This window comes from Myiozetetes cayanensis, unplaced genomic scaffold, assembly GCF_022539395.1.
Source record: "Myiozetetes cayanensis isolate MyiCay16 unplaced genomic scaffold, myiCay2020 scf6-25, whole genome shotgun sequence".
NCBI classification, from domain to species: domain Eukaryota; kingdom Metazoa; phylum Chordata; class Aves; order Passeriformes; family Tyrannidae; genus Myiozetetes; species Myiozetetes cayanensis.
The window spans coordinates 8,490,311-8,513,933 of NW_026087853.1; the positions used below are offsets into that span (position 1 = coordinate 8,490,311).

A 23,623-nucleotide genomic window follows, 5' to 3' on the forward strand; every position below is an offset into this window, starting at 1 on the left:
GACAGCTCTCTCTTGAGAGTCGGATGTTAAAGCTTTAGCTGGTACTAGCTGAAATAATAAAGAGTAAAGCTGCACTCTGCTTAAGAAGAGAATTAATCTAGTGGCTGAAGGGTAGGACAGATTGTCTCTAGGGTTTACCAATAATGAATGAGCTCTCTCCCTTTCACATGGTCCTTTACTGATTCACAAAGCCGTAAAAGAAAGCAGGGGGGAATCCTTCTGAAAGACCACTTTACTCATTACCAGCAAGGCAGAGCCGTTCATATGATTGAACTTTTTAAAAAACTTTTAAGTGTTAATTAAATAGTGTAATTAACTTTTTTTTCCTTCTATAGTTCTAATAGTTGAAAATTTACTGTTGCTCTGGGTATGCAACTAGTAATTTTGACCTTTGGTTTATGGATTATTTTGGCTTGCAATGTTTCTCTTTGTAATTGAATTTTTTTTTTCTTAAACAGCAAAACCATTTACAAAATTGGTAAAGGAAATGCAACTCCACCGAGATGACTTTGAAATTATAAAAGTGATCGGAAGAGGTGCATTTGGAGAGGTAAGAGATTTTTACTCACAGTTGTACTAATATAACTTTCATCCTTTGTGAATCTGATTTTTTGCTATAGTTGACCTGTACTTGTCCTAAAGACAAAAGATTCACACAGATATGTTAAAATACTTCCAAATGTGGGATGAAGCTAGGTACTACTGCCAGGTTCCTTTGAAGCAGGTAATTTAGTGCCCAGTTCTGCCATTTCTGTGACTGGCGCATTCTGACCTCAGTGTAGCAAAACGAGTGTCTCTTCAATGTGTTTATGAACAGGGTGGTCTGGTCCCACCTAGAAGCTGCACAGCTGAATTTGGGATCTCTTCTCCCACTTGCCATATGTACTGCTGGGTGCTGCTCTAATTTAACACAGAACTGGGCTGCTTCCATGGCAGGAGCGTGGAGGTTGCTCCACCCATCTGCCTGTCTCTGTAGCAATCTGGTAATGCAGAAAGACGCATTTGGCTGCCTCAAAGACTGCTCCCTGTCATCTTTGAAGATCAAAGGCTGCTGGATCTGTTTTTTGGACAGCAAGTTGAATCATGCTGGGATGATAGGAACGCCTTGTGTTTTGAGGACTCGCCAGTCCCAGGACCCTGGACTGAAGCTTTACTGCTTAATATGCTTCATGAAAGTCTCATCAGTCACACAAGTCTGGTACTGGTAGGGCTTGCCACTGGCAAAAGCATTTGTGAGCATGTCCCCTCCAGCAGGCATAGGATACCAGAAACTTCTGGTGAACCTCAAAAGACAACCCTTCAGCATTTAAGTACAGGTAACTAAAGTCATAGCTGTCAGCAAGAGAGGTTATTAACTAGAGAATTTCTAGAAGTAAAAAACCCTGTAGATTTCTTCCAGGAAACTTCTTTTAAGTAGTGCCACACTAAAGTGAAATTTAGACACTGTCATTAGTGGCTCACTTCAGCCCATTAGCACTTGGTTGCAACTTCTGCTGCTGGTGGCTAAGGATAAGCTTTCTGATCTCCATCTCCTGTTGTCTCCACAGAGAGCAGGACTGTGTGCCATGCAGGCCTTTCCTTCCAAGGGAGGTGTGCCCTGGACACCTCAAACTCTTCCACGTAGGGCTTGGTTGTGGGACAGGGCTATCACAGGCCAACCAGAAACTAAGCTGGAGAAATACCAGAAATTCCAGGACCCTGCTGGACTGGGTTCAGAAAGTAATAAGGTTTATGTGTACATATGCACTCTGCAGTGGGTGAAGTAATAGAAGAAGACAGAAATTAGAAGACAGAAATTAGTGTTTCAAGAATACCTCTTCATCTGTGCAATCATCTAGTACGATGAGGTAATATATAGTTCAGATGTAATTATTGTGAATACAGCCTCTGAAGGAACTGGAGCATTTTAAGTAAAATGTGCAGATAAACAGTAACATCTTGACCTGTAAGCAAAAGTTCACTTTCTAGTGGATGTTGAACTTCATTTGTTACAAAAAAGGGAATGTGGAATCTTAGGACAGTGGAAATACTGCATGGAAATCAGTTACTTTACTTTAGTGTTTCTTTTTAGCTGGTGTGTATTATTTGAACATGACTTTTAGAGTAAAAAGTTACTGTGAAGAGTTTGGCAGGAAAAGCAAAAATTGGAAAAGATTTGCTGAGTCTCAGGAAAGACTGAAAAAACCCTACACATTTAGTCCAGGAAAGAGGTCTGAGCAGAGAGGTTTAGAAGTAGATAAAAGGCCTGGAGAATCAAGACAGTAGTAGGTAAGTATCTACCTCTCTCTTGGGGTTTTGGTTCAAAGCAGTGGCACTGTTTTGAAGACATTGTCCCCACTCACTGCAGAATGATTTTACTAAGCATGAGCCGGATTTCTTTTGGAGGACACTAACCAGTACCTCCGTTCCAGGTGTGTGCTGAATGCACTTCTGGGCCCAGGGAGTACCTAAGAATCAATCACTGAGTTTGACTCTCCTAACAGCTTCAAAGCATGTTTGGTCCAGGAAACCAGGTTAGATACAGTCTGAAACAAAATTCTGAACTGCATACAGTATAGATGGGAAGGCTCAGCACATTCTTTGATGTGCTGGTCTTGCTGTGCTGAATTACTTGCTATAGTGGCTGTGACCACTGATATCTAAAGAATTTTAGATTAGTATTTTGGCAGTTTGTCTTTTGGCAAGATTAGAAAGGGTTTCTGGATCTTTTCAGAGCTAGACTTGTGAATGCTGTAGCTATCAAAAATGGGAACCCTGTATAGTGACTTGCAGATGGAGTCACTGTTGGGATTGCCTTCTGACAGTATAACTTTAAGGAAGGGATGTTTTCCATAATAGTTGTTCTGTTCTTTTTCAAAAGATGCTCTTCTCCACTTAAGGAATTGACCAACTGGAAATCTCAGTACAACAGCAGAATGAAATATTTATATGCACTTCCAGAAACTTCTGTTTATATTTGCCATGGGGCTTTAGAATGACCTTTCTTAGCTTTGGATCAAAAGTCTAAAGGTGTATAGAAGATACAAATTCTGGATGGAAAGTTGTATTAATAGTGTTTGGAGTGCCTGAATCAACAATGTGTTTCATATTCTTTCTTTTGGAAAAGCATGGAACTTAACTAAAGCAATTCAAACATCCCATCTCCTCCCCCCCCCCAGTGGAAATGAAATTTCACAGAAGTGAAATGAGAAAGTATCTTAATTTCATCCTTCTGGTAGAGCTGTGAGTGCTCACAGAGTCAGTGGTGTTAGTTATCTGTCAATATCACATCTTGTTCATCTCTTCTCTAGGAAAGTTTTAGTTTATAGTTGCAGCAGTGTGAAACCTTTTATCAGTTTACATTATGCAGGAATAACTGATTTTAAGTTCACTGATCTTTAATCACTCTTGCCACAGAGTATTTTGTGCTTTTTTGCTTATGAAAGCATCCTTTGGCCCTTGTGTCTACTACACTGCTATAACTGCCAAATATTATAGGCATTATAAAATAGTAATTATTTAAAGGCTGACATTCCATAATAAGAAAATTAAATATAGTCTTTTGAGAGGAACTTTTGACATTTTACTTGTATAAAATAACACTTGGTAAAATTGAATGGAGGGGCTGTGAGTAAATTTTCCATAGTACATTCATTCATACATGGGAACTGTGTTAGAAATTAGTTGAGGGGATTTATCTGCTGGAAGTAAATTTTTTAAATACCTATACAGTATGTGTTTAAATGTATAAAGAAATTAATCAGAATTAAACTAAGCATATCCCTGTTAGAACTAAGGAGTTTAATTTAAACACTGAACAGCTACACAAGATAGACTTCAAAAAGGATGAAAATTACATTCCATTCTTCTCAGCTGAGCTCCTTTGGACTTTTTGGAGAATGCCAGCAGCTTTATTCCTACATAAGACCTTTAGCATTAATCAGTAGCTTTGAAGAAATACAGCTTAAACAAAATAAAAGCATGATATTAGTTATTAGTCAGGATTGGTGGTCAATTTTTGCCAGACAGCACATAAGCCAAGGAAACGTGGTATTTGGCCAGAGTGAGGATTGAGACCACATGTGAGCTTATCCCTGTGACCACAGCTGCAAAATCAGTATCTAATTTAAGGCAGATTGATATAATCACCAGTACCTATCTGTACTGGCATGTCACTACCTTTTTCTTACTCCTTTGCAAACCAGCAGAACTCAGCTTGGTTCTCTGCATTTTTTCCAACAATATGAGAACAAAACCCAATGCAAAACCTACCTGAATGAAAGTTCTTGTAGCATGGGAACTGCGAGTATTCCTGCTTACAGTATGGTGAGAGGGACAGGAGGAGGACACTGTGTATGGGGACTGTGGTTCTAAATACTTGCATGTGCTCCTTTGCAAGGTTTGTCTGACCTCTTGAAATGTACTTGTAAGTCTTTAAGGTCCTGTTGTCCTCATTTTGTGTAGAAGACCACTTCAGGCACATTGCTGCCTGCAATTTCAGAGCAATTGAAGAGCAGTTGTTGAAAGAAGCATGTGTCAAGATGTACCTTATTTGAGAACTTGGATTGTATAACGTGGCTGACACCTCCTGGAAATGCAGCAGTGTGGGACTGAAACAATTGTTTTCCTTCCCTTGTTTGTTAGCAAGGATTTCTTGAATGAGCAATGCTTACTGTGGTTCCAGCGGAAGGGTGGAACTGCTTGGTCTTGCTTAGCACAAAAATAACTAAAACTCTTAATGTGCCCCACCTAAGTATTACTGCTCTGAATGGATTAGAAATACCTTTTCATGTAAGTGCTGTTCTGTACAGACTTGATCTGTGTAGTGTTTAGTAATAGTACATGTCACCTCGACTCGGGAGGCTTAGTCAGTCTCAGCTGGAATCAGCAGACATAGAAATGTGTTTCCAGAAGAGAATAAATAAAGGTTGAGAGAATAAGACTGATCCTCTGTGTACCACAGGTTCTGAGCAGTTACGTGGTTCCTAATGAGAGAGATACTGGCTATAAGGTGGCAGTGAGAGTCAAAAGTGAATATGTAAAACCTAAGCTTCCTGTGGTCAGCTGTGCTTGGCAGCGAGAGGCAGAGCTGCTTGTGCCCTTTCCACCTTATAATCACAGCTGTAGGGTACTGAGTTCAATGTTTTGATGTACTTCTAGAAATTAACCTGGGGCACAGTGAGCTACAGACTGCAATTAAGGCTGTCTCACCTATTCAGAAGCTTTGGTGGTTGGTGTTAGGTGCCCAGCAGGGACTATGCCTTCCTACATCGTAGATTAACAGAATTCCTAAGTGCTGTACACAACATACGACACTTTTCGTTGAACTATTCAAAGAGTCAAAGCATTCAGAATATGATGTGGAAGTATTTAATTAGCTCTGCTTTTCTTCAGTATGCTCATCACAAAAAAAAAAAAAAAATTAAATCAAAGCAAGCTATTTTCTGCTGTGGAAATGGATGAAGAAAGAAGCTGCTTTGTTTTGAAAATGCTTCAAAAGAGCTGGTTGCTATCTTAGTTCTCCCCAGATCCGTGTGTGTTTGTGTGGCAGCACCAAGTAACTATGGAGACAGGCAGGTTGCAAGGAGCTGGAGAGACGTAGTTCATTGTAATGCTGCTGGGAGACCAGCCATTTGTCTCTGCAAACCCCCTGACTGCTGAGGAGCAGCTTAGGTGCTATTCGGGGCCTTTATTCTTACTTTGCAGAATCTTTCTGGCTGGCACTTGTGAGGGATTTCTTATTTGCACAACATGAAAATATACACTGCATGTTCAAAAAAACTCGATTTTGCTTTGGAAATACGCAGCATGGCACATGAACTCTATCAAAAGACACTCTGATTGTTAATTTTATATGTAAAATAAACATAAAAAACCCTGATAGAGCAGCCCAGACCAGTTTTTCCTCCAAGATGCAGTATTAAAACTTTTAACTAATGAGCTCTATATCAAAGACTTTTCATATCCAAGAGTATTGTGAGGATAAAGCAGTTCCTGCAGTGTTTTTGCAGTAGCTGGTGTCCACAGTATCAATAGCGTGAGACAGAAATAGTAGAGTAAAAGTGGCATACACAGGCTTTAGCTGAGGGAAATGACTGTAATATTCAATTATGAATCTGGTAATATGACATTACAGCTAAATTGTTTACATCTGAAATGACATTTTGTCTCTTCTCCCAGTTGAAAGTCTTGACTAAAATCTCTGCTCAAATGTCTAAAGCCATTCCAAGTTCCTGCCAAAGGTTAATTCATGGTATTTTACACTGTTTTTATCCGTGTAATTTTATTGTCCATTAGCCTAAGCAGATCTTTTATCACCCACATTACTGATGTCCTTCCTCCCAATTTTATTTGTAGATAACAATAACATCTACCTTTTTTTTTTTTTTTAACAAGTAAAGCTTCCTCTCTTCCCACAATAGTATGAGAGGCTCTTTATTTCCTTGATCATCTCAATAGTCCTCTTTCACACCTGCTCCAGATAAAGTTTATTTTTCTGAGGTGTGGCTGTATGTGGGGTTTCCAGTGAGTTTGTATTACAAGGCAGTAATGTTTACCCATCCCTAGTGGTGTGTATCTATCTGCCTGTGAATTCCAAAATCAAGTTTGCCTTTTTTCTTAACCACTTACTATTATGAGCTGTTTGCATGAGTATTATCACCTATATGTCTGTGTTCCTCTTCTTTTCAGCTGAGAACATTTTGTACTTGAGTTTCAGCTTGTTACTAAAGTCCAGTCCTTGAGGATAAGTTTTACCAGAAAATTTAAGTGCCATGAGCATGAGTACTGCCCTAGTGAGCTTTTTTTATCTTTGCTTAGAAACCAATGCCAGCATGGTTTCCAAGAAGTCTTTTTGTTAACTATCTTAATTGTTTTCTGGAAAGCCAGTCTTAACATTTAAATTATTTCTGCACTTTATTGTGCCATACTTACCACTTACATAAAAGAAAATTTGTAACTTGATGCTGCTTACTAATGCTGATCATGTCACTCGGGGGGCAAAGTACAGCGGTGGGAAGTTCTGTCATGTTTGTAGAGGCTGATTTGGCTCAGATTCCCACCCTGTAGGTTTCACTTGGGCATGAGGAAAGGTGGAAATTGGCCTGGGATGACTTTTGCACAGTGCAGCCCTAAGTGTCAGTATTCAGTGGGTTTTGAAGATCAAAACATAACAAAATACTTCTATAAAACAATTCAAGAAGGAAAATACTAACTCTTGCCAATGTCTAGAAAAGTTACTTTAGCTATATTGGTTCTTTATTTTGTTTTATTGCAGTACAAGTGAAACAGAGCTTTGAGGCACAAAGTGCGGTAATAAAACAGGTGGCAGAAGTAATACAAATCTGATTGGGTGTTGTGGCCTGTAGTAACCATAGCTGGATCTCACTTGCACTTGAACACCAATGCTCAAATATTTTTTGACATAAATATGTCTGAAGTTGATTGAATTGTAGGCACTAGGATTCATTAGACTTTCTGAGGTCCTCGAGGAAACATACTTGATCTTTATTGCAGTGTTCCTGTTGCCTGAGAGTTACGGTGATGCTAATCGCAACAGATAGTAATGACTCAGACAGTAAACCCATACAGACGTGCCTGGAAGGGGGGAGGGATTGCAGTGGTGGGGCAACCCTTGCATCTACAAGTTTTCCTCACCAGTGTTTCAAGACTTAGTCAAACAGAATCACATAAATCTCTCTACCAAACCTCTCTGTGATTGTTGTTTATTCGGAACCCCTGATGCTGCATTCCAGCCTGGCATTATGAAATGCAAGGTGGCTAAGTTTTAATTTTCTTGGTTTGAGACAAGTGTCAGAGTTAGTTGTTCCGGGTCAAAAGTGTTAGCCCATATCCCATCCCTTTGGTCAGGTACAGAGGTGTAGGAAACAAAATCCAAGGACAGAGCAGAGCTGAACCTTCCCAGTTTCCAGCAGCTGAGGGTTCAGGGACTCCCTAACCCAGCAGTCAGTAGTCACTGAGACCCTCACTGCTGTGTGTGTTACTCAGGTATTAAGCATGTACGTACTTAAATACTTTCTGAATAGCTAGGTGTCCACAGCAGCCTGTGGCTGAGTTCCAGAACTGTTGTGTGACAATAATACTTCCTTAATCTTATTAGTTTTTTATTTTATTTGGTGCTTTTCAATTTCTGTGTTATGAGAAACAGCAAATTATTGTTCTCTGTTCATCTTCTTCATGGTTTTATATATCCATCATAGCTGTTATCTCTTTCAGGCCTGGAATATTTTAGGTTATTAAATCTTCTTCTTCAGAAGATTCTTCTTCTTTTATTATACCTCTGCTTGTACATTTTTTTTTCCCTTTCATTATTCTCAACATACTTTTTTTTTTAAGTTCTGTTACAGTGTAAGTTGTACTAGCCTTGGAAATGAAGAATGAGCACCAAAATTAAATCCTGGTCTGTGCATAACATGGGCACTCGTTAAGCCAGTAGACTTTTAAGCTCTGAAGATAGAAGCGATGCTTTTGTTCTTAAAGTAGGCATTTGTAGCAGTTTACAAATCTGTGTCCTTTGGAATATCTCTGAACACCAACTTTAGTAGATGTGGTGGATCAGTATATTTATGTGGTGAATCAGCATATTTAAAACCAGATCTCTTGCATGGTTAGTACATTTGCAGTAAAAGAGGTCTCTCATCTCACAAAGTGGTCAGTGTGGTTATTGTGATTGAATTTGAGGTACTCCAGAGAAAGAGGAATTAATACAAAACTAAGAAGAAACAACAACACTGCACCATCTCAGAAGCAGACAAAGTAAGTGCCAATAGTAAACTTAGAAATACTGCCACCTGATGAAGAAAGTAAAAAAAATGTAACTCAAAGGAAATGCTGAGGTGTTTTATAGAAGAAAGGATTTTTTTCATTATTGTAAGTACTCTTGCATATAATTCGAGGTGAAAAGACAATGCAGAAAGAATCGCGTCTCGTCGATATCACCTGGAGAGTCTTTCTGCTGTGCCTTCTGCAACCGGACTTGTCTATCTTGCATCAGCCTTTTTAGCCATCAGCGCGCTTGTAGCAAGCGTGGGTAGAGCCCTTCTCAAATCTTCGTTCACGAAGCCTAGCCATGATGATGAATAGTAATGAGTTTATCAGGGCATAATTTACTTATGTTTCCCTGTTTCAGTTCAGACATCAAGGAGGTTTGGATTACACTGTTCTGTTTGTTTTCCTTAAAAAAAACCCTAATGATTTGGAATTGGTTGAGGAGTCATGTCTAGTCAGGCAGAAATTTTGTCACTTCTGTGAGGTATCTTCCCTCAGACTTCTTTTCAGGGATAAAATTCTTGGGGAATTACCTAATTTGCTGTATGGTTCAGTTAATTTTTCTGTTGACACAAGAAGCTGCCACACTGTTCCCCTTACAGCTAAAGCAGAGGGTGTTTACTGGTGTCATAACTTGATAACCACTTAATTATGAAAATATGACTCAACTTTCTTTTTATGAATTCTACTTTTTCTTCCACAGAAGACAATTACCTTCCTCCAGAAAGTTTAAATTGGTCTTTTTTAAGCAGTCCTTTCAGTTGAAAATAAATAACACTAATATATAGTTAGCAACTGGGGAATCGCCAAATTGGTCCTACGGATTTGGCATCCTTTCTTCTTTTCTTTTTTTCAGGCCTGTTTCATTTCCTACTTTGTTCTAACATTTGCAAAGCTCCTCAGCTGTGCCTGTCCTCCCGCACTCCAGGCTTCCATCCTTCCTCACCAATTGAGCACGCTGCAAACTTGCACCATCCTGCAGTGCTTTCGGACAGTGGTGGCCTTAGATGAAGTGCAGTAGATGCCTGTCTGGGTTCGGATTCATGCACTGTATTTGTAATTAAATAGCTGAGCAGTTCTAGTGCTGTGCTGTAGTGAAACTTGAGTGTTGCTACTCCAGGGCTCGCAGAGCTGCACTTGCAAACTGCATCTGCCCCAGAGGGTTCCTTCCTTTGTTCCTCTGCAGCAGGTAACAGCATTCTGTGCTGTTCTGTCCTTGCTCTGGAGGGGGGGCTTTTCCTGAGTCGACCTGTTCTGCCTGGAATAGTTGAAGAAGTGTAGTCAGCATCTTGCAGGTTTTCAAAGCTTTTAACGTGCTGTTTGACTTACAGCGTGCCTTCAGCTGGATCAGGGTAATGACCCAATTAAGTGTACGGAGAGAGGCTGTTAACAATGACTTTTAGCTGTGATGAGGCAAGGAGCAAGGCTGTTTACATTTTAAGCCATTGCTGAAGGTCAGTGTTGAAGGGTTTTCATATGTGCCAAGGAACCAATGTTTGTTTGGTTGAAACACTCCTGTCTTGCTCATCCTTCCCCTGCAGCATAAGCAGTGTCTGCGGGAGGTGCTGGTAGGCCAGGAGGCACTGGGGTTGTAATGTAGCTGTGGATATTCTATATCACTTATAAAAGCTGCTTCTTAGTGCCGTGCCTTTCCCAGCCGTGCTTAGGGCCAGATTCCCATGTCTTTCCTGCAGTGGGGACCTGTGAGACCTTTCTCAGAGCTGTGTTTCCATTACATGACTCTGTGAAGGTGTGTACAAGGTGTCGTCCATTATGTGACCCAGTGAGTGGAGTTTCACTCACTGATGGCTGGAAGGCTTTAGATATTCACCTGCAGGGTGAGGTGTCTGTCTAAATGTGAATATCCCGTTCTTGTGTTACTGGAGAAGCAGTAATCCCCCTGCCCCTCATCTGAAGCTTCTTTACTGCTAAGGTGCAGGGAGGTATTACATTTCCTTCTTCCCTCCTCAAGACTTAAGGCTTTGTATAGTGTTGCTCTGCTTGATGCACTATTCCAGCCTTTTTTTGTAGTCAGCATCATCTTAAAGCTGCTGCAGTTCCTGAATCCTTTGTAGATAAGGGTTTTTAAGCAACAGAAGAGGCAAGCTGATGTCATTCCTGTTACTTTTCACACGGCTATTCAGAGCTCTGTTGGAAGCTGGTTGGTTTTCTGCTTCTGAAGTAAAGATGAGCTGACAAGCAGTAGAAATATTCAAGCAGTCCATGTATAGTCCTGTGAAAATGTTGCTGTCTTAGTCATGATGCCTGTTTTTTGGTTTTGTTTTTTTTGCCAGCTGGAAGAATTTTGTGGAAAGGATGGCTTTACCACAAGAAGAATTAGTTTTGGTCTTGGGAGAATACAAGTGTTGGTCAAAATAAAGTCTTTGCATTCTTAAGCCTTGAAGTTTTTGTAGTCTTCTGTTTTTTCTTCCACTGTTACAGCTATGTGCACAGCTGCTGTTCATAATAGATAAGTGTAAGCAAATCTAGTGCACAGGATGCAGAGTAGAATTCTACAAGCAAAATGGTGAATAAATAAATGATTATTTTTTTCTTTTAAAGTATCTGCATACAGTACACAAAAGCATTCTAATTTGCAAATATCTTTCAAGTTTCTGAGACCTGAAATGTGAAAACAAATTAGTCAAATGTAGTGTATTTCTATGGACAGCAGCCTTTCTTGTTTTCCCAGGCTGCCCTTTTAAATGTTGTCCCATTGGCTGCAGGCCTGGCTACAAGCCCTGCTTGTTCTTGGGAAACAATGCAGCTCTACTACACATCTTCATATGAAAAGCTTCGTGCTCCTCCTGTATCATCCCCCATGTACTTCATCACGAGCACTTGACCACACATGGTGCATCAAGCACAGAGTATTAATGTAGGAGAAATATAGAAGGAGCAAAGACTCAAGCTGGGGTTTATCAATGTGTCAATTGATTACTCATGAGTAACTTATTTTGTTGATTTGTGAACATTAAGCTGTTTGAAAACTGTATTTTTCTGACCATGCTTCTGTTAAATAAAAATATCTTATTATTTCAGGTTGCGGTTGTTAAAATGAAGTGTACAGAGCGCATTTATGCAATGAAAATTCTAAATAAATGGGAAATGCTTAAAAGGGCAGAGGTAAGTAATATGTTTTTTTTTAATGCAGAGAATTTTTAAAATTACATTAGGAAGATTACATTGAAGCTCTTCCAGATTAGGAAGAATTATTTCATGAGCATAGGAGCTTCATTCTTTTTTTTCTTTTTTTTTCCTTAAGCTGTTTTAATGCAATCAAGTCTGACAGTCCCTTCCAGGCATCTGTTGTTCTCAGCATTACTCTGTATTCGTTTACCAGACAGTCTGCCCTAGTTCTTACCCTGAATTTATTGGCCAGATTTTTGTTTACAGTAAAGGCAAGTTAAAGACTACATGAAAGCTGAGATTGGTGCTACTGTGACATTCACAGCTGTATACAAAAACATTATGAAAAGGTCTTTTTTCTCTTCCATTCAGAAAGCATACATTAAGGAGCTTTGCATCCCACAGTTTGTAAAAGGATTTGTATAACTAGTGAAACTGTAACTAAATGTTTTCGAATCAGAGATTCAGATTGTAAAACAAAACGTTAAGAAGGTAAATTTGTCTAAGAAGGGGTTTTTTTGTGAAAGGAGATGTACATTGTCACAACAAATTGTGTAAATGGGAGTGGGTACTTCACAGATGCGGAAAAGACCTACAAAGAATACACAGTGGGAAGCAGCTTTGTAGGATAGATATTCCTAGGATACCTACGCTTGCACAGTAGAGGAAAACCTTATGGCAAATGTAATATTATATAAGTTAACAGCAATAGATTTGAGGAGAAATTACATGTAGTGCATCAGTACTTGCAGGAGTTCTATGAAGGGGTGAGCACTAGCTGCTTTGCTGAGGACCGAGCTTGCTGACCCTTCCCTGTTCCATTCTTCTATCGCCTTCCTGACACCTCCTCCCCCCACAACCTGCCCTTCCTAGTGCCTCCCTTCCTTTCAGTGAGTCAGTGCCAGCTCTTTTCCTGTGATAAAAATCTCCTCCCTCCTGTTAAGCCCCTCTTCATCACTGCCTTTGCCTGATTTAGTCACACTCCGTCCATCCATGCACTTCTTTATAGGCAGCAGCAGCCCAGCTTTCCTTTGAGCTGTCAGGAGATTTCACACTCTAGGCTGTGCTGCATCAGCGGTTCTACATTAAGCCTTTCCCTGTATGAGGGAAATTTGGAGCCCTTTCTATGCAGGTTTCAACTGTGTTCATTCATTGGTCAGTATAGAATTATTTTGAACAGAAATGTTTGCAGGAATTTCCCAAACTCTCATGGAAATACAGCTATGGTGGCTTACTTTAAAAATTTTTTAAGTGGCTTCATTAAATGGCCAGTCTAAATAGCTGCAGCTTTTGCACGTAGAGATGTCCTGAGAAGACAGCTATTTACAAACTGTCTTCAAATCATGCAACTCTTACCTTCTCAGATAGGCATGAGGTGGAAGAGGTTTGACCACGAAGAAAAATATATAAGCAATAGGTTTTCCCAATACACACTTAAATAACAGTCCAAAAAAGTTCTCTTTCTGCTCATTTTTCACATCTACAAAGGGCAATAAAGGAACTGTCTTCTCTGCTTGGCCTCTTTGTCTTTTCCTGTTCAGTTTGCTTATTCAGTTTCTGGGTAAGCAAGACTTTATAACCTGCACATCAAGTTCATACAACATCTGGGTGTTAAAATTTCCCAAGTGTGGTAAAACTTGTTATTTTTAAAATGAAACCTGCAAGAATACAGCAGCTTCTTAAATGGGCAGTTCCACTGAAAAGCAGATTTCAGGTGTTTTATTATCCACTGTATGAGCGGTCTGAGAAGCATGCTGTTTTACTGGTTTATGTTTGTTGTGTATGACTTACTAAACATAGCAAGAAGTTATCTAAATACTGCTTATTCATGTACTAGCTGCAAGAAAAAAAAAGTCCCACATGGTTGGAAACCACTAAAATACAGGAAAGGTTAGTGAATATCACCTGACATCACCTGATAAATGGGTTACAAGCAAAATTGGCATGCCATCTGTGTTGATAAGGACAATTTGTATTTATTGTTTTGACAGCGAAATACATAGTCATTAGTGTATTACTGTTGACAGTTCCAAATAAGTCCTGACTGGGTTATTAGGTAACCTGTCATGCTTTTTCAAGTCACGTCTCAAGGCCTTTTAAGCTAGCGTAAGCAGAGAAAGAGAGTTTTATACTCTGAATTCACGATGCACAGTGTACAGCAGCATTGCTGGGTTTTTAGTGTTCATAACGTTCCCTCACAATTTGAGGTTGCAAAGTGAACAGGATCAAGGAACTGATGTCTTTGAAAATAAACAAACTAGTTTTCTGTGTTGGCAACCTCCTCACATCGTGGTGCCAGAAGATCTGAGAAGGGCTGTGCTCTGGTGCTGCGGGAAGGGAATAGGATTACTTGGAACTGCTGTAGCTGCCAAACTTTTCTGTTGAGCGTTCCTTTGGCCTTGCATTCATAAACCGTTAAACCACTCAGCATTTAATTACAATTTATTTCTCTTTGCACCAGTGATTACTAGCTTTACAATGTGACCACAGCATGGTCTTCTTCAGTAGAAATGTAAATGGAATTTTACTTCCTTCGAGGGGAAAAACGGTCAGGATACCTTTATAAGGTGCAATCATTTATGGTAAGGCTAGGTCTCCCCAGGCACATTTCCATTATATTTTTTCTAAGACATCTGAACAAATTGCAATGACAAAAAAAAAGTCAGTTCTTGTCTAGAACCCTAACACTTGAATCTACTGTAATGCCTCTCTGAACTGAAAGTAGTGGAAGAGTCCCAAGGTCTGTGTCTTGATGGTTTTGATCCAATAAAAACATTAATATATTTTTATTAAGGAGCACTCACTTGAAGTTTATGAAAACCGGGTTTATGTAAAGATGCTGAGAAAACCTGTTACACAGAGCTTGCTTCTCTTGAAGTGTTGCAGTGTGCTGTTTGAAGTAGAGGAAAGATTATTGAAAATGAAAATGTATTATACTGGACAAAGATAAGACAGTAATAGTAAAATCTGCTTATTTCCTATAATGTGTTAGCAGTGTCTGGAACTGGGACTGCAATGTAATAAAAGTATACATGAAACTGTTTTTATAAAGGTCTTTATCAGAAGAACCAGACTTACTTCCCTAGAGCCATTATCTTTCTGCTACAGATGGCAGTGACAAGTTGTCATTTTCTGGCATTAAAAATACTTTATGAAACAAAGATTTAGTGTTGACTTGAATTGGCATGTGGCCTTTTTGGTGTTTGCAGGGGTGTTGTGTGTTGATGTGGAGTTTTTTGGGTTTGGTTTGTTGGTTTTTTTTTTAAAGTTGCAGTCAGGATTAGAGTGACTGAATGCCTCACTAAAGCCTGCAGAGATTCCTTGGCTTGTCACTTGTGCAGACTGAATTCCAATGAATAGAGACCTCTGTTCAGTAATTTGAAATAATCCCATAAAACATCCATATATATTCATCTTGTGAAAACTGCTTGTTGATGTTGACAATGGCTTTTTCCCCCCTCTCTTCCTTTAGACAGCTTGCTTCCGAGAGGAGAGAAATGTCTTGGTGAATGGAGATTGTCAGTGGATTACTACGTTGCACTATGCCTTTCAAGATGAGAACTATTTGGTATGTTTGATTCATCATCTAATAAAAGCTTTGGGTTGTGAAAGAACTTTATTTTTTTGGTATATTTTAAGGATATTAGTGCATTAGATCAGTCCACCTCATGCCTCACAGCAGTGTTTCAACATTCTTGTTTTCTCCTTGAAGAAAAACTTCAAAGGGACTAACTGTAACTCCAGGAGAGTGAGAAAGTTGTGTAGTAATGTAGTATGTAGAGCTTTAGTTAAGCATTTTAAATAAAATAATCTACCTTTGCATAAAAAATAACATTTTCAAGTTTAATATTTTGGATAAGGTTGCAATTAAATAATTTGAGAGGTGTTAACTCTTGTGAAAGTGAGAAATATTTTTATTTTACTTTAAACTTTCAGAATGTCTTTTGAAGCAGTTTTAAACTGGCAAAAGTAATTTAAAATGTTGGTATTTTAAAAGCCCTAGGGGGAAAAAAAGCCCCATTTCTTACAAGTATTTATAAAGTATGTTTTTAAATCAGCAGATGGGTCATCTCAGTAGATTGAGAGACTTTAGCAACCGTTTATAAAGAAAGTCCATACTCTTATGACATCTTTTAATGATGGGTTACTAGAACTGTAACATAAACTGTGTTGACGTTAGTCACAGAATACAGGAGAGTAGTACTGGTTAGGAGCAAAGACACATTCTGCAACATGCTGAACCATACAGCTTCCATGTGGCTACTTGAGGCCGGATTTGCAAACCTGCAGGTTCTGTAACAACTGACATAGTTGTAGTGTAAAAGTTTTCACCTTCTTAACACTTTTTAGATAGTACCACAGTAGCAAGTCATGAATATAAATAAGGAAAAATGTGTTGATAAAAGGCTGCCAAAGAGTTCAGGAGCTAAGCAAGAGTTAGAAAACACATGTTCATTTCCACAAATACTAAACCAAAACACATTACTTTATCAAGTTTAAAGTATTTTTAGAATAACAAGCACATTGTAAGAAAATAAGTAGTCATGTCTTAGGCCCTCCTTTACAGGCTATTTCCATTGAATGGTTTGTGATAGATGCAGATTTTCAATGTCTCACAGTTTGGTTATCTCTGGCACTGCCTTGTGTAGGTAGCTTATAATTTCAAATTCCCACAGAACCAAACAGCCTGCAGACTTGCATAAAAATAACGTAAAGCATCCTGTTTGTATTTCCAAGTAGCTTGTAAGAACAGAGCTAATCCAGAAAAATTGTTAGCTGTACAAGATAGCAAGTGATAGTAATGACAGCAATAGGGGATCTAATACCATCTTACACAAATCAGTTCCAAGCAAGACATATCAATATAAATACAATTGTTTTCCTGAAGTTCCCAGAAACACTTAGATGTTGAAGTTTCACTTGACAGCAGAATATAGACATCTAGCATGTAGTTTAAGATCCAGTATCTGAGAAAGCAACAGCTCTGCCCAGCAGCCAAAGTCAACAGATTCGCAGCTTGCCTGAGGTCTGGTTCTGCTTGTGCTGCCTTCCAATTTGGTCTGTTACTCAGCATCTATCTCCTGTAAATGTGTGGTGCTCACAGATGGAGTGGATCTGCATCTCAGTCACTGTTGTAAATGATGCATGAAGAGAAGGTGAAACACATTAGGAAACAAATTCATCCAAAAACCTGGGCAGAAAGTTCTCTTGCATCCCGCCTAATGCTTGTCCAGGAGCTGAAAGATCTCTGTTCGATTCTCTTCTGAGCTTGAAGTTTGTAGCCACATTTTTGCTCATCCCGGAGACTGCTGCCTTGTTACAGAACCTGGGCAGATCTGGTTTACTTTTTATCTGTGCTGTTCATCTGTGATCCTTGTGGAATGGAATACAAAGCTGAGAACAGAACAACAGACAACAGAGCTCAGGTTTTCCAACCTGGCCCTCTGAAAGAGAAAGCTGGAGATTCCAGTATCTCCTCACAGTGATATTTGTGCTTTATAGCTAGAGATTCTTAAATACCAAACTACCTAAACCAAACCTGAAGCAGGGAGAGAGCCTTGGTATCTTCCCACACCTCGGGCTTTGCCTCCTCTGGCTGCATGACAAAGGGTTTAGAGTGAGACAAAGAGAAGGTAAGATGTTAAAGTAGAAAAATAGTACCTGCCTTTGAAGAGTCTAAAGTAACTGGGGTTTTATAGGCTCTATTTAATATTAATAGAGCATTTGATAATGCAGAACTTATATTTAAGCAAGAAATACAAAATTCTACAAAATACATATTCTGGAGTTCATTTTCTGGTTCTGCTTCTGTTGTTTTAAAACCTTTGAAGCAAATACATCATACATTACTGTTTTCTAAACAGGCAGCTCTTAAATGTGACAATACATGAGAATGCTAGCGTGACTTTTTCTTCTAGTTCTTAGAAAGCTCTTATAGAGATATCTTGAGTCAAGATGGATTAAGTAAGTCTTTGGTGATTTTGCTGAGGCAGATATGATGTAGGTGAAACACAGTCCATGAAAATTAGAAACTTGTATGGGACCTGAAGTTCTCCATCTCTTCCAGATTAAAATCTGTTAGTTTTCTTTCCCAGTCTCAGTTGTGATGAAGGGGCATGTATGTTTTTCTGCTGTCAGCCCCTTAAAGGCTTGTGAGTACTCATAAGAGTATTTTGATATCCTTTTTTCCTTTGATTTCTAACTACTCTCACCCTGTTTGATGTAGTCAATTCCCTCGAGGAAATGCAATGCCTCTAGATTTCAGCATCAGAATAGCCTTTATTTTAACCCCATAGGAATGGAGAAGCACCTCCTGGCAAGTAGATTGTTCTGAATTGAAAGGTGAATAAAATTTGACTTTCTTATAGAAGAGGTCTCTCCATCTTTCTCTGATCCAAGTTCCTTGCTTCATGGGCCAACTGAGTTCTTGTTGAGTTATAAATACTTTGGGTGCTGAGGGAAGTGCATTACCTTTTATCTGACAGGCAGGATATTTCACTTCCCACAGAAGGCTCTGTAAGATCTCTTTGCCTTGAATTTGAAGGAAAATACTTTAAGACAATACCCCTTTTAGAAGATCGATGGTTCCTGTCTGTGGCATTTCGTTTTCAAACTTAAAAGTTACATGTGTACAGTGTTCATCACGTTTGAAGTTCGTTGGTGCAATACATGCAGATTGATTTTGATCAAAGTGATGAAATTTGCGTATCAGATTAAGCTGTACTTTGAATAAGATAGAGAAAAATATCAAAGCCTACACCTTTCAGAGTCGCTTGTTTAAGCTAAAAGATAGTAAGGAAATGGTTAGTATTGCACTTTATGTTCCTTTGCGTTCCTATCTTTAATTTCCTTCCCTTATGGTAGATGAATCTGTAGCAGGGACAGTGGATTCTGGGTTGCTTTACTTTGAGGAGAAAGATAACATGACTGCTTTGGAAACTTAACTCCAGAATAAGCAAAGTTACTCCTAAACCCACATATTGAATCACTTTGGGAAACATGGAACAAAATGGCTCAAGACTGGTAGTACTAGATATAATACTTGAAGTGATGGTCTGCATTTAGGTGGCTGTTGCTAGGAGATAACTAAACCATAATCCTTATTTTGTGGTATGAAAAACAAATAGCACACCTGAGTCCTTTTCTTTCATGTTACCCTTTCAGTATTGGTCCTTTCCCTAGATAGGGTAATGGCTGTTTGGCCTAGGAGGCTCTTTACTTTTTCATTGAAATATATTCAAAAGATCTTTGATTTTTAAATTTCCCACTTTGGTGACCTCTGGCTTGACAGTGCTTTTGGCTTGTCATGGGCATCTGTAATGTATAGTGTCATCAAGCTCCTGTCAGCTATGTTATGCATCCATGATGTGGAATGTGCCAAGATGAGTATTTGAAGATGTTGATGTGATAAATGCCACTTTTGGAACAACTAGTAGTACTGAAATTATATCCAAAACTAAAAGTAGTAAGTAATGAAATGTTTATTTTAGACTAAGCTGCATCAAATAGTGGTTTTCACTATACTTGGGTTTTTCTTCCATCATCTCTCATTTAAAGAGTTGATAACCAGCATTAGTTGTGGTGATATTAGATCATTTTCTTTGAGTGATATTAGTTAAGATAGAAATAAACTCTGATTTACTTGTTTGTTGTTACCATGTCTTGTTTGGAGGTTTTTTATGGTAATAACTAAATGCTGATGTGTCATTCTTACTGTGATTATTAAAGGAATATGGTATCTTTTATACTAAATAAGCAAATAAAACTAAAATGGAAGATCACCAATTTTGACTGCTTTCCACAGGCACAGAAAAAAAGCAGTGAAAGTTTTTTTGGGGGGGTTAAGTGATGAACTTTCAGGCTTTCCTCTTCCCAAGTGTCTCTCAGTACTTGACTGCTTTATTTCTCCATTTTCAGTATCTAGTGATGGACTACTATGTTGGTGGTGACTTGCTGACACTTCTCAGTAAGTTTGAAGACAAGCTTCCAGAAGATATGGCTAGGTTCTACATTGGTGAAATGGTGCTTGCTATACATTCCATACATGAACTGCATTATGTGCACAGGTAAAATACCATCTTATTTGGCAAGAAATATATGTGCAGTTATATGGAGTTAATCCTAAAGATACTGCTACATACACAAATGATCACAGTAGCCACAGGCAAGCTGCTGTGGGTACATGCTTACTGTATACTCTATAATAGCTGTATAAGCTATTACATTTTAAATATCAAGTGTTGATGGATTGATATTTGAAGCAGTGACATTTATCTGACTAACCTTTTACTGAAGCTTCTATTTTTAATCAGGGTTCTTGACTTATTCTCAGTTCACTTAATGAATATTTATCTGCTTTTGTCCAAGCCAACCTAGAAGTTTGAAGCAGTTTGTAACAGTTTGAACTTTATACAGACGTTTAGACATTCTGCAAACTTTATGCACAGATATGATAACATCAGTGCATCTGATTACCTGAGGTCATCTCAAACAGTTTTTGTAATCAGTGGGCATGTACCAGTCTAATTCTTTTTGTACACAGGATGTGTATTCTGAATCAGTGACTATCATTGTGTAAACTTAGGTTGTGGTTTGTAACGATACAATTAATGTTTAAAAAGCACAGGGAGTTCTCAAACTGTAATGCTTTGAACTCTTCTGTTCAGGCTTTGCTGTTTTGAAAAATTAGAAAAGATATATAAACTCTGTAAAACTCCTGTGAGTAAAAGCGGACAATATGTGGGGATTTTTAGATGTTACAGCCTCCGAGAAGTTTACCAGAGGCACCTTGCGTCCATTTCTGAAGAAGGTGGCCTGACTAACTGACCAGCTACATCTTTTCATGGGACTGAGTGAATATCTGTTGTGGCAATAGGAATGGATGACTCTGAGGTCAAAACATATGCTTTGAATAGGAGATGTATGAATGCCCAAGAAATTACTGCTTGGCAACTGGAATGGATTAGGAGGGAGCATGATTGCTCTGGAGAGGGGTTTGAAGGACCCTTTAAAGGCTTATACGACCTGTTAGCTGTAGATAGGAAACAGTGGAGCTCAGAGATGAGGCATTAAGCCTTTCTGAACAGCAGTAATGGTCCCTGAGGCAAGTGAGATCTGAGTGTGAAGCAGAGAAGTGTTGCATGAGATTGGCTCATGCTGCAAATGGCACTGTGAGCAGTGTTCTTTAGAAAACAAACAAATGAATGTATAGTTGTATATTAGCTTTCATGGTCCCCTGCAAATATTGAGCTTGACTTGTGGTTATGGGACTGTATCAGAATGTTGACAATATCCGGAACTGAAATGTATAGAATAAGTTTAAAAGTACAAAATGGCTAATGAATTTATTGGGAAAGCATAGTGACATAGTCTAATTTCATCAGCACATATTTTTCTGTATTATCACAAATAAATAATGCATTTAAATTTATGTTGACAGGCATAGATTAGCATTTATTATTTTGTATTAATTGCTAACGAGCAGCAGTGTTAGTGACATTTCATCAATTAATTGCAGAGCATTAACCTTTGGTTAAAAAAGGTTAATGTAAGTTTGTGTTGAATAAAAATGTATCAGGTTGGCAGGATTTTTACACATATGAGGACCTTTTGTTAAACCTATCACAGTTCTTCTTACAAGTCTCCTCAAGTGTGAAACTGGAATTCATCACCTTAAAAATCAAACATTGTGAGTTTCCACATCTGTGTAGGTGGAAGGTGTATTAGAGCATGATGTGTTTTTTACTCCTAGTAATTCTAGTCTCCTCCTCAAAGATTAAGCTGAAGGTATTGTACAGTATTTAAAGTTTTGGGCACATGTAGTGGCATTTGGAAATTCACTTTTGAAAGGTTTAAGGTAAAGCACATGTGATTTTATTTATTACTAGTAGATAGTATTATTTGAATTAACATAATATCAAAAAACTCCCCCACCCAAAAGAACACATTTATTGGGTTGATTATCTTTTTCTTGGCTAGCTCTGATCAAAAATAATATTTCAAAATGGCATTATAGTGTGCTGGCATGTTGGAAGCTGATCCTGGGTATTGTTGTCTAAAGGAAGAGAGGAGACTGGTATATGTTACCTTGGAACACATGGATTTTCTCCTTTTTAACCTGTAGGGTTGGTAGATAAGTGAGTTGGTTTTGCTTTCTGCACCTGTTTCTTTTCTTCCTTTCTTACCAACTTCCCAACATATTGACTAGGTGCTCTTAAATAATTTAGGATATTTTAAGGCTATTAATTAAAAAAATCCACACCCAACCAAACAACAACAATAACCACAAAGCCAAACAAGAACTAAACAAAGAACCAAAACCAAGCTAACCAACCAACCAAAAAACACCAAACAAACAAACAACAACTGAATGTCTGAACGACTGATCTTTTGCTGATACTTCACTTCATATGAATTTGAGTGCAAAGTGATGAAATAAAATGTCATTAATTGATGGACAAAATTAAATAAATATGCTTTTCAGTAAATCCTTTTCGGTTACCTTCCTGATATTAAAAAGAATATCAAGCAATAAGCTAGAATTAAACAGGAATGTTAGTTTGTGTAATTTAGTAGCCTTATTGTGCTGTATATAATTTTATACCCAGCTTTATCTATGTAAGAACAGGAAAGATGCAGATTGACATTGGAGACTTTCTAATGTTACTGTATCCTGTTGAAATAGTATTGCCCTGAGCCCAGAACTGGATGAATTCAATGGCTTGTAGGGCAACTGCTGCCTGTACAGAGGATGAAAAGATCCTTAGGTATTCCTAGAAGCAAATGTGCTGTGCAGTATTGTATAGAAAGACTTGAATAGCAAATAAAAAATACTGGTGAACAGAAATACTGAACTAAATTCCCTGCAGTAAAAAATTGTTCTAGATAAGAAGTCAGTTATAAGTCTTGACAAAAAAAACCCCAACATTTGATTAAAAGATTGTCTTTTCTCTTTTATTTTTCTTGCCTCTAAACAATATATTATGATGCATATAATCTTGAAATTATGTTGATGGTGTAAACTGCATATCTGTCACAGTTAGTAGACTCACTGTCATTGGTCTACCTGGTTATTTGAAAACTGAGAGTTCAACTTTGAGCTTAAAAATCTGATATAGTCTACGTCTTCAACATTGTGTGCAAAATTTGAAGGAGAGAGCAGGAGGAGAGGGTATTAAATAGTGCAATTAAAAGAGTTTCCATCAGTGGGTATCCAACCTAAAATTCTGTGTTATTCTTATGCAAGATGAGTCTTTACAGTCAGAGCTAATACTATATGCTTAAATCTTTTCTTTCTATTCTAACAGGGACATAAAGCCTGATAATGTTCTTTTGGACATGAACGGCCACATACGACTGGCAGACTTCGGGTCCTGTCTGAAAATGAGTGAAGATGGCACAGTATGTATGAAGCAAAACTTAATTGGGTTGCTGGTAGTGGGACTTTTTAAGTGCGTTGCTGGAGATTAGGCATCATAAACGTGCATCAGGGATGTGGTATATTGTAGACTTTCTGATATGCTAAAAATTGAGGGAAGAGTGTAACTTAACGTACTTAAACACATTTCTGATGTCTTCATTTCCTCATTTTACGGGCTGCTAAACTTTTAAAGTTATAATTTGCTATATTTTTCTGATTCCACTTTTTCTCCTACTGACCATTGGAGTTTTCATGAGATTTTTATGAACTATCCAAAGACCTTTTTATTTAAAAAGGACAGAAATTTGA

General features: G+C 38.3%; 1 protein-coding gene across 6 annotated transcripts in view; it reads left to right on the forward strand.

The window, feature by feature from the left end:
• CDC42BPB (CDC42 binding protein kinase beta) overlaps positions 1–23,623 on the forward strand; it is a 95,322-nt gene that overhangs the window by 28,101 nt on the left and 43,598 nt on the right. For all 6 annotated transcript variants that reach the window (XM_050335421.1, XM_050335420.1, XM_050335423.1 and 3 more), the window contains exons 2-6: positions 459–550; positions 11,809–11,892; positions 15,368–15,463; positions 19,813–19,961; positions 23,202–23,295. In XM_050335421.1, coding sequence (XP_050191378.1) covers positions 459–550; positions 11,809–11,892; positions 15,368–15,463; positions 19,813–19,961; positions 23,202–23,295 — 515 coding nt within the window. The remainder of the gene's footprint in view (positions 1–458; positions 551–11,808; positions 11,893–15,367; positions 15,464–19,812; positions 19,962–23,201; positions 23,296–23,623) is intronic.